Source organism: Triturus cristatus, chromosome 8 (genome assembly GCF_964204655.1).
Source record: "Triturus cristatus chromosome 8, aTriCri1.1, whole genome shotgun sequence".
In the NCBI taxonomy this organism is placed as follows: Eukaryota; Metazoa; Chordata; class Amphibia; order Caudata; family Salamandridae; genus Triturus; species Triturus cristatus.
In genome coordinates, this window is record NC_140591.1 from 1,568,200,166 (window position 1) to 1,568,211,598 (window position 11,433).

General features: G+C 40.4%; 1 protein-coding gene across 1 annotated transcript; it reads right to left on the reverse strand.

Moving 5' to 3' along the window:
• Positions 1-8,684: 8,684 nt before the first annotated feature.
• Positions 8,685-9,620, reverse strand: LOC146806185 (olfactory receptor 51G2-like). The gene has a single exon (XM_085620603.1). It carries the CDS (start codon positions 9,618-9,620, stop codon positions 8,685-8,687), a length of 936 nt encoding a protein of 311 aa, XP_085476729.1.
• Between the last annotated feature and the right edge of the window lie 1,813 nt (positions 9,621-11,433).

Consider the following 11,433-nt stretch of genomic DNA (forward strand, 5'->3'; position numbering starts at 1 on the left):
TTGATTCATTTTGACTCCCTGGGATCTCTTTTGGAGGAATGAAGAAAACCATTGCAATACGACCGTGATAAGTGCATGCTTTGTTTCAGTAGTTTCAGTAGACTATCGCGTTTAACCGTGTCAAAGGCTGCAGATAAATCAAGCAGTATCAGAAGGCATTAATCATTTTGATAAAGGATTTTTAATATGTCGTCCACGACATGAGTGAGTGCTGATTCAGTGCCGTGACCTTGACGGAAACCTGATTGGTGTTGGTCAAGGAGTTGAAAGTTGTCTATGTGTTTGCAGAGTTGGATCTGGACACATTTTTCTTGGAGCTTCGCAAGAGTAGGGATGTTGGAGATGGGTCGTAAGTTATTAGGATCAGAGCAGTCTGATTCTTTTTTAATTGGGGGTTACTTGTCCTGCTTTTAGTCAATCCGGGATAGTGCCTTGACGTAGGGAGGCATTAACAATCTTAGAACACAGGGAGAAAATGAAGGATTTGATATCTTTTGAATATAGATGGAGATAGAGGGCCATTTATGTCAATAGATGGTTTAATGATGAAAGAATGTTGTAAATGTCACTTTCCTTAATTGAAGAGAAGGTGTTCCAAGAAGCATTGTTTTTGGAGGGGAACCTGGATGGATCACTCCCTTCAGTATACTGGGTGGTGTGTGAAAAAGTGAGTGAGACAGCCGGTAGTAGCTCATTCACTAGTTGTAGTTCACTCTTACTCTGGTTTTTTTCCATGAAGAAGGAAGCCAGTTTTTCACAGTTTGGGTGAGTGCTGGTTTCAGTGCCTAACGGATTTGATATGTTGCATGACTGTTGCTTGACTATTTCAATTAGTTTTTTGAGTCTATTTCTGGCTTGGTCAAGCTGTGCTCTAAAGAAATTGGGTTTCACTTGCCTTATTCTTCTATTGTATGTGTTGTTCACTGATATTGAGCATTTTAGAAGTTCCAAGGATGGAGATGATCTACAGGCTCTTTCTGCTGATCTTAGATTGTGTCTTTCAGTGTTCAAGTTGTCGCTTTATAGTTTTTATTGGATATATTTTGTTGTTGTAGGGAAGCGACAGAGTCTATGACTTCCAATATGGAAGTACTGTAGAAGTCTGTGAGGTCATTGACGTTTTTCATGTTGGTCTGTGAGTCAAGGTATTGTTGTAGAGGGTTGTTAGTTCATTGTGGTTTATATTACGAAGATTCTTTTTCCATTGTTTTATTTTCTTCAGTTGCCCTCTCTTCTGAATCACCCTTAAATTGATTAGGAAGGTGATGGGATAATGGTCTGTCCAGTCACAGGGGCTTATGGACTCCAAGATGATGTTGTCTGTCTTCGAGATTATAAGGTCCAGAGTCTCACCCTTATTGGCCTGTCACAAATTTGGGACAACTCATGGTTTGATAGGAAGGCCTTTAGGTTGTTCACTGACTGGTCATTCAGGTCATTCCAGTGTAGGTTAAAGTCTCCAAGGAAGATCTGGGGCCCTTGAAGATTATCACTAGTTGTGATGATTTCCATGATCTGTTCAATGAACAGTGAGGTATCACCTGGAGGGTGATAGACGGTGTGTATATTGCAATTGGGTTTATTGTTGCAAGAGATATTGATGCAAAGATATTCACATGTAGTTAGAGTGATTGTTTCCGATTGGAATACTGAGAGGGTGTTACGGTAGATACATGCCATTCCCCCACCGTATTTCTTGGGTCTATCTAGTCGAATGATCTTGTGACTAGGGGTACTAGTAGGTCTATAATGGGATGAGATGAGCAGTTTAACCACGTGTCCGTCTTTCAATAAATTCATCCATTGTTCCACCAACCAGTTGCCATGCTTGGCTGAAGATATACCTGTCATAGTCAACTGTCGGCACTGGATTGAACTTGGCTTCTAACACTTCTGTTACCTTTTGATATGTTTTTACATCAGTCCAGCTAATAGGTAAATTGTTAGCAAATGCAACAAGGAGAAAACAGGAGTCAGCATTCATTCTAAAGATACAAGACCCTCAGTCCGGTCGAGATGAAGTTGACAGGGATAGGATCTCACAGATTTTTGTTAAACATTATCACAGTATTTACTCAACGGAGTATTTAACAGGCGACGATATGATTTTTAATTATTTTTCCAACGTCGCAATTCCTAAAATTTCTGAGAGTCGGTTTTCCCAACTCGAATTAGAGATTAAAACATCAGAAATATCAACTTCTGTAAAAGAAACAGCCGGGGGAAAAGCATGTGGGCAAGATGGATTTCCCATCGAATTTTATAAACCATTCCTAAAAGAATTACTGACTCCTTTGAAACAATTATTTAATAACATCAAAGAGGGAGGCCACATACCGGCAACATTTAAAGAGGCGATAATCGTGTCATTCGTAAAGAAAGACAAAAATCCCGAAAACATTAATTCTTACCGGCCCATAAGTCTTTTAAACTCCGACTATAAAATTTTAATGAAAATCTGGGCCAAACGTCTTACATTTGCGGCTCAAGAGGTGATTAATAGCTACCAGACCGGATTCATAGCCGGTAGATCCATGGCAGCAAACACCGAATTTCTAATACAAGCTTTAGATTATTTTAATACCAACTCAACTCCGGCATGTATTGCTATGGTAGATGCCGAAAAAGATTTCGACTTAGTCAATTGGAGTACCCTGTTTTTTACCCTAGGACAATTTGGATTCCCTGCCCAGATTGTTGATATGCTACGTAACATCTATCAAGGCACCTCGGCCCAGGTTTTTATTAATATGAAAACAGCAGGCTCGATAAAAATTATTAGAGGGACCAGGCAGGGTTGTCCCCTCTCACCGTTGCTTTTCACTTTTTTTATTGAACCTTTAGTAATTAAGATCAGAAACAATGCTGCTATTCGATCTCCAGTTTTTCGAATGTCCAAAATAAAATTGTTCGCAGATGACATTATTTTATATTTGATGCCCAATCAAGAAAATATAGAGAGAGTGTTAAGAGAATTTAGAGAATTTGAGCAAATTGGTGGTTATAAAATAAATTCTAATAAAACAGAAATACTCGCATTAAATACGGACCTAAATTATCTCCCATCTGACTTAAGTCCACAAGCTGCTAATAAAGATCCTATTAGGTATTTAGGAATTTACATCAACTCCCATTACCATCAGATGTTTGAATTAAATTACATCAGGATGAAAGATAAAATCAAGAAACTTTTCGATCAATGGCTTTTATTACCACTCTCAATTGTGGGCAGAGTATCCCTAATCAAAATGTCAATATTTCCGCTGCTCATATTTTTATTTAGTAATATCCCTATTAAAATCAAGTTCTCCTTTTTTAAAGAAATAGAAATGATGTTCAGAAGTTTTGTATGGGGGAGAAAATTTTCTAGGGTTAAATTGCCAATAGTACAACTATATACTGCACAGGGCGGTTTGGCCCTACCAGATGTGAAAATATATTATGAGGCCGCCTTTTTAGACATAGTGGCGGGACTGATGGGTTCGACACATAAGCGAGATAGCTTCTTTTTGGACAAAATGCTACAGGAAAATGGCTCCAATCTACAAGTGTTCCTAAAGACTTCCAAATATCCCCCCAAAAAAACGATATAAGACCTTAAGGGAATATTATTTCAGACTTCAGTGTTTTTTAAAAAAACAGACTCCTCCGGCTTGCAATTTCTGAGTTTGAGGGAATGTTTCGATCTCGGGCTCCAATTGAACAAACATCATCTAATTAATTGGGAAAAGTGTGGGTTAAAAGAATTAAGACACTTCTCTATTTTGAATAGAATGATCTCGTGGCAGGAGGTGATGACTAGAGCAAATAGCCCGAATAGACCTACTTTTTTCGAATATTTACAAATCGTATATTTTATAAGGAAAATACTTGCCATTATTAACTCTCCATCCGAACTAGCAGTAGCCCTATACGGGGCCAAAGTAATGGGCATAGGGAATTGGTATAGGCTGCTACATCGGCAGAAACAAATGCCATTGGTTGAAAGCCACCTAAGAAAAATAGACCACGTGACACAATGCAGTCTTCTCTGTAAGGACTGGGAAACGATTTGTCACTTAGGTAACAAAGCTTTGCGAGCGGCTAACTTTAAAAGGATGGCCTTTTTATCACGATGGTTAGCTTATCTGACTCCGGAGGCCCTGGGGAAAAGATACCCGGAAGTAGAAAATAAATGTTTTAGATGTCTTGCTAATGGTCAGGGTGGCTGGTACCATATTTTCTTTTCTTGCCCGAAACTAGAATTATTCTGGAATACAATTTTTGAGGATTTGGGAAGGGCAATGGGCAAGAATATGCAGCCCGAGGCCGAACTGGCTTTGTTTGGCATCTCTAAAAATAGAACAATATCCAGCAGGGCTGAAGAGACCTTTGTATTTATTTCTTGTACAGTTGCCCGTTCCTTAATCCTACAGAATTGGAAGTCCATCGATGCTCCTTCTCACCTGAAGTGGTGGATGAAAATGAGAAGAACTTGTAATTTTGAAAAAGCTTATGCAAGCCGGGTGGGGGCCATCAAGAAATTTGAGAAAAACTGGAAGTATTTTAGAGATCTGGAAAAAGATAAAGGAAATTGATGTCTGGCTATGTTGTTAAGATTGTAGTAGCTTTTATAATCAAGTGTTTTTTGCACATTTTCAACAGAATTAAAAAATATTGCTGTGGCATTTTAAGGGTAAAGCATAGGAAAATGAATTATATCTTGTTGTAAATTGCAGTAGTCTCTATAAATGGATGCACTAGCACTTTATTCTAAATGACCATACTTGAGATGCACTAGCACTTTCCGTTATGCAATTGCTGCTTACTATTACAGATATTATATCTTTCCCTATAGTACTTTACTGCTGTTGTTTAGTATATTATGTCCCTTCTTAAACATGGATGAGATCTCTGATTATTACTTTTAGTAACATAAAGGAAGGAAGGAAGGAACATAGATGGGAAGGCTATTTAATATTTTGTAAATGAATGCACTAGCACTTTTTTCCAAATGACTATACCTGAGAGGCACTACCACTTTCCTTTATGCAATTGTCGCACACTATCACAGATATCATATCTTTCCCTATAGCACTTTACGGCTGTTGTTTAGTACATTATGTCCCTTCTTAAACATGGTTGAGATCTTTGATTATTACTTTTAGTAACATAAAGGAAGGAGGAATATACATGGATGGGAAAGCTATTTAACAATTGTGTTTTTGTAATTGTAACACCCTGTCAATATAAATTGTATTCTGTATATGGATGCTATGTCGTTGCTCTGCCCTGCTCAATAAAAAAATAAAAAAAAGTCTGTGAGATTTTCTTTACCACTCCTTTCACTCCATCGCCTGCAATTTTTTACAAGTACTTGATCATCTTCTTTGAATCTTTTTCTCCTAGTGAACCTATGAATTCAACAAATGCTTCAATCCATGCAGCCCACCTTGCAAGAAAATGTTCTGTGTCTTAGAAGTGTCAAAAGGCAGAGGTGGCTTCAGAAACAATACTCCATTGTATTTCACACTCTCTTTTTCTGCCATTGAGAGGACGTGCACCTCAGACCGTGTTTGCGGTATCTGGTTGCTTGTAACTTCTGCAAACTTAACCCTTGCACTGGCACTTGGCTCACACCGCCTGAGCCGAGGTTGCAGAATGCGTCACTTATCTTTGATGGTGAGTAAATTCTCTGTTTCTTGTACCTCGTCACTAGTGTCATTATCTTTCTGATTTGTATGAGTAATTGATCCATATTTTTAGTATAGCACAGCATCTACGTTGACCGATTCACCGACGGTTTTCTTTATTTATTTTATTTATTTGAGGGTTTATATAGCGTGAACATGACCCTTTAGGGTATTAGAGCATTTTACAGAGATATACACATTACGTACAGGATGGCATAGGCAAAATACGAGGATGGAGGTTAGAATTGACACTAGAAGGACAAGAGCCAGAGATATATACAATAATGAATACAGTTCTAAAATCAGCGAGGGACAGTACCACAGTAGGACAAAGGCCATTGATGTATACAATAAACAGTACAGTTCCAAAATCAGCGAGGGTCATGACTACAGTACGACAAAGGCCAGCGATATATACAATAAACAGTACAGTTCCAAACACAGCGAGCAACATGTCAGCGATAGGAAGATAATACCAGCGATTGTATACGAGGAGACAATGATATTAAAAGTCAGAGAGAGCTGGCAGAACAGTGGTAGGTGTGAGAGTCAGTACACGGAGATGGCCTGGCAATACAGGAGATTATATACAGAAACAAGCCAAGAAAAAGGCGGTATGCGCAACAAAGGAGCGTTATTGGAGGATATTGCTCATTAGGAAGGTTTTTGCTTCCTTTTTGAAGAGCGACAGAGAAGGTATTCTTATGATGAAGGAAGGAAGTGAGTTCCAGACTCTTCGTGCAGCCCCAGAGAATGCTCGGTTATATGTTTTTGCATTGCGGAAAAGGGGTGGCTGGAGCACACGGTCTCTGGTGGACCGGGAGTTTCTGGATCTCCCAGATATCACAATTTTCCGGGCGAGATATGCCGGGGGGTTCATGTACAAGGCTTTGTGAGTGATGCAGGCCAGCTTGAGTTGGATTCTGCCTTCAAGAAGAAGCCAGTTCAAGGCCTTCAGATGCGGTGAGATGTGGTAAAAAAATTTTGAGCCACATAGGAGTCTAGCTGCTGCATTGAGGCAAGCTTTTAGAGGGGCCGTCAAAGTCTTTGGTAGGCCAGATAGGGTAGAGCAGCCATATTCAATTCTGGAGCTAGCTAACACCTGCACTGCGTTTTTTAGGTCGGCAGTTTCAAAGAAGGGTTTTAGGTTACGTAAGTAGCTCAGATGGAACCTGGCAGTTATGGCCATCGAGTTGATGTGATCGCGCATATTCAAGTTGCGTTCCAAGGTTATCCAGAGAGATTTGGCAGAGTCCACTATGGTAGGGGTGCAGTTGAGTGCTGTGATCGAGGTAGTCCATTCCAGGATGTCATTGGATTTTTTTTGGGGGGCGATGAGAAGGAACTCTGTTTTTTGGACATTCAGCATTCAGTTTTAGTTGTTTTTTGGCGAGCCATTGGACAGTCAGTTGCAGGGCATCATTCAGATAAGTGATCTCCTCAAGAGAGGAGATTTTGATGTATATCTGAGTACCATCAGCATACATGTGGAAGGAGATGTTGGCCGTGCGACGAATTCCAGCTAAGTGTTCAAGTTAGAGATTGAACAGGGTAGGGGACAGAGTAGAGCCTTGTGGGTAACCAATAGAGATCGGGGAGGGAGCAGATAGGTTATTGTTGACTAGGAATCTCTGGGTGCGGTTCTGGAGAAAGGGACCGAACCATTTGATGACGGTACCTCCTAGACCCATCCTGTGTTCGAGGCGTTCAAAAAGTTCCTCGCGGCTGACAGTGTCGAAAGCCGAGGAGAGATCCAGAAGGATCAGAAGACAGTTTTGCCTTGGTCAAGTGCTAGGGGAGCATCGTCTACGATGTGGAGAATAGTAGTTTCAGTGCTGTGCCCAGGCCTAAACCCAGATTGGAAGTCATCAAGTAAATTGAAATTGGCGATGTGTTGGCTAAGTTGTAGCTGCACACATTTCTCTAGCACTTTAATGGGAAGAGGAATATTCAAAATAGGTCTGAAGTTGTCTGGTATTTCCGGATTCAGAGTGGTTTTTTTTAGGACGGGGATGACTTGCCTGGTTTTCAGGGAGTCAGGTATGGTCCATTGGAGAAGGGAAGCATTGATAATGGTAGTCCAGACGGGAACAATGAGTGCGGAGGTCACTGCCAAGCAGTTGGCGGGGAGAGGGTCATTGAAGTGGGTGTTCGGTTTTAAAGAGGAGAGAATTTGCAAGATAGAAAGGTCATCATAAATGTCAAAGTTGGACCAGTGGGCCTTGGTTTGGGTGTTGCTTGGAGGGGACAAGAGGAGAGATGGGTTCCAGAAGGAGGAGGAGGGAAATTAGAGAGTGTTTGGCAGGAGTTTTTAATGTGCTCCTATGCAGGGCCTTCCCTTTCATTTTTGGCCATGTAGGAACTAGAGCAGGGCCCTAACTCTACTTATGCCGGTCACAGACTGCTTTGCCCGAATCTCAGGCACACGTGGCATGCACAAGCAGTTTTCGGTGCCATTGCAAACTCTCAGGGAGAGTAGCCTCGTTTTCTTTGGGGACCATATCCCTCCCTACTCAAATGATGTAGCATCTTTCCCAGCCCTGGAGAATGCAGATGAAGTACAAAACACAAGAGCTGTAGTTAAACACTTCTTTATTCCTCAGCATACAGTCATGCACTGCGCTCTACATAATACTTTCAGGATAACCACACCCTGTCACCTCGCAGCATACTACGCAGCTCCTATCTCGAGTCTGCCCAAGAACCACAAGGGTCCTAGTGCATATTATGCCAATATGCTACAGCTTTAAAAAAAGAGACATTGCTTAGGTGCATGTTTACCAAGCAGTGACTCACTACTTTGAAGATTTTACAAACAATAAAGAAACTTGAGCAGCACAATTATTGAAAGGACTAGTTTCCTATAATCATTTAAGGTTCTTTTTCATTGAGAGTTTTAGGTTACACATTAATATATGTATAATATTGGTGGCATTCATATTCCAGTAAAGGTCTTAGCTAATATAAAAGTTTTTAATTCCCTACTGTTTTGCCCAAAACTTTTTCATTCTTCTATTTTGCTCGTAACTTTTTAAGAATGGCCTTGCGGATCTTTGCTGTTTTCATGCTGTAAACTACAGGGTTCAGTGCAGGTGGTATGACAAGGAAGACCCCACCCATCATGACAAGCAAAAGGGGTGAATCCTTCTGCCCATACCTGTGGGCCAATGTCAGACCAATTAGAGGGATATAAAACAGAAGGACAACACATAAGTGGCTCACACACGTGTTCAGTCCCTTCAAGATATCTGTTTGCTTTGCTTTGCTCTGGAGTGTCTTTAGAATCATCACATATGAAAGCAGGATGGAAAGTGAATCTAGAGGATATGTGGAGAGTACTACAGCCAAGCCATATTTATTGTTGATGGTGGTATCTGCACAAGCGAGCTTCATCACATCTGGGTGGTAGCAGAAGGCATGGGAGAGTACATCATTGCCACAGTAGGGAAGCCTGTTTAGCAAAAAAGGTGTGGGTAACATGAGGAGCACCCCTCTGATAACAGCAACCAGCCCTATTTTTGAAATGATTGGGTGCAATATTGAGTTATATCGCAAAGGGAGACATATAGCAATATAGCGGTCAAATGCCATGGCCACTAAAATGGCGGATTCCATTGCGCACAGTGTCTGTATACAGAACAGCTGAGTGAAACAAGCATAGATGTGTATTCTTCTGTAGCCAAACCAGAACACGCTGATCACTGTGGGTAAAGTAGAAAGAGCCAGGCTCATATCTGTGGCCGCAAGCATAGACAGTAATAGGTACATGGGTTCTCTGAGATGGTTGTCCATTCTGATGATGAGCAAAATTGAGCCATTTCCCATAATAGAGAGAAAATACACAAGGCACAGAGCAAGAGAAATGTAGCTGTTTGCAGAATCTGCCCCTGGAAAGGCCATCAGAAGAAAGGATGTAAGGTGAATATTGCTCATGTTGACAGATGCCATGACGGCCTTTGGTACAAATGAAGACTGATCTATGATTTAAAGTATTTAAAAGTACAGTTAGTCAAAGAAATCTGCAGTTGCTATCAGTATATAAATACATTACAATGTAGTGACAATGTGTTTGAACCTGGAACTCTTACTTTAAGTCCAGGAGGGTCCGATACATGTCAGATTTTCAGGATGATCACTGAATGTGTATTTTAGCCTCAAGCTGCATTCATTACATACAGATATGTCTATTGTGGACATCCTAAAAATCTGGTATGCATTTAACCCTTTTGGAACTTCTAGGTCCTCATCTTCTCAAGCGTGTCTGCATTATATCTATTTTAGGCTTCTTTACAGAAGTGGTATCATCAGCAAAGATATATGTGGGACTGTATACAGCCTATTTTAAGCAATCACACATGGTAGAACCACTACATAAGAAATAAACTAATGACAGAACCTAACATTCTCAGTTTGCCATTTTAAATACAGCTTTAACAAATGGTGCATAAGCATTAAGCAGCTTGAGACTTATGAATCTGTCATGTTCTTGGAAGCAGAGAGTTCTTATTGGTCTTGTAATTGTTGAAAAGATAGACCGGTTGGCATAAAAACAGAGAGATGAACAGATAAATAGGCCAGTAGATAGGCAAATAATGCATTTATTTTATTTTACACCACAGCGGAATCCACTGGTGTTATCCAGACATCAGAGACTAGTATAAACCCAACTCCTAACTGTAGCAATGAGATGTGTTGCTATGAGCACACAGGGATTTATGATATTAAAAAACAATGGAGAAGGATAAAATTAATTATCACAGCCAGTCATTATATTCAGGTTAGTTGTGCAATTTACCACGCTATTTCTTGGGCAAGACATTGGTGTCCTGGACTTTAGAGGAGTGCAGTATTGTAGTATAAAGTCAACATGACTTGTTAAGAACTGTGATTGGTGTGGACAGTTAGGACTAGAAAACAACACGGTCAGGCACTGCATCTTCCAAAGCTATTCAAAGAACATACACTAATTTGGAACATACTACTGTAAAGTACCAGAAAGTAGTTGGAATATTATGCCATAAATAAACACGGTACTCATTAAACTTCTGCAGAAAAGTTGCATTTTCTGTGTGTTTTCCCCAGAAGTTTCACCTTTTTATGAACTCTACTTTTTCTTGTATTAGGACTCTGTGTACTGTGTCACTGCTATCTACTGCCAGAATGCACTTGCTTTGGCCTAAAATAGTAATCACAAACTAGTTTCATTTAAATTCTTGTTTTAATTTACAACTAGACAATTGTAAGCTGAAAGTGCACCAGTGCTTGGAGGTTAGTTGGCTTTTATCTGCTGCAATTGATATTTGTACAGGCCAGATTTGTTATGTGTATTTTTAAAGCACACTATCACCAGTGATCGTATCCTAGCGCTGAGTGGGTATATATGCTTAGCCCTGCCTATGATTGGTTGATTAATTGAAAAGCCAGGTCTTCAGATTCCCACAGAATTTAATTAGAGAGAAGGAGGGTCTAATGTAGAGTGGGAGGTTGGTTGTTGCTTTAGGAGTTATGTAAGAGAATACCCAATCATCTGATCTGGTTCTGTATATGCCGGGGATGTGCGCAAGTAAGAGTCCTGCAGCGTGGAGCTGTCTGGGTGGTTGATCGACATGCAACTGTTCAGGTAATTTGTGTGTGTGTGTGTGAAGAGTTAGAATTGAGTGCATTTGTGTTTCAGAAGCCAGTGTAGTGCTCTGAGGTACGTTGTGATGTAAGTTCTGTGTGGATCGTTAAGGGTGAGTCTGGCTGCCAAGTTCTGGGTGAA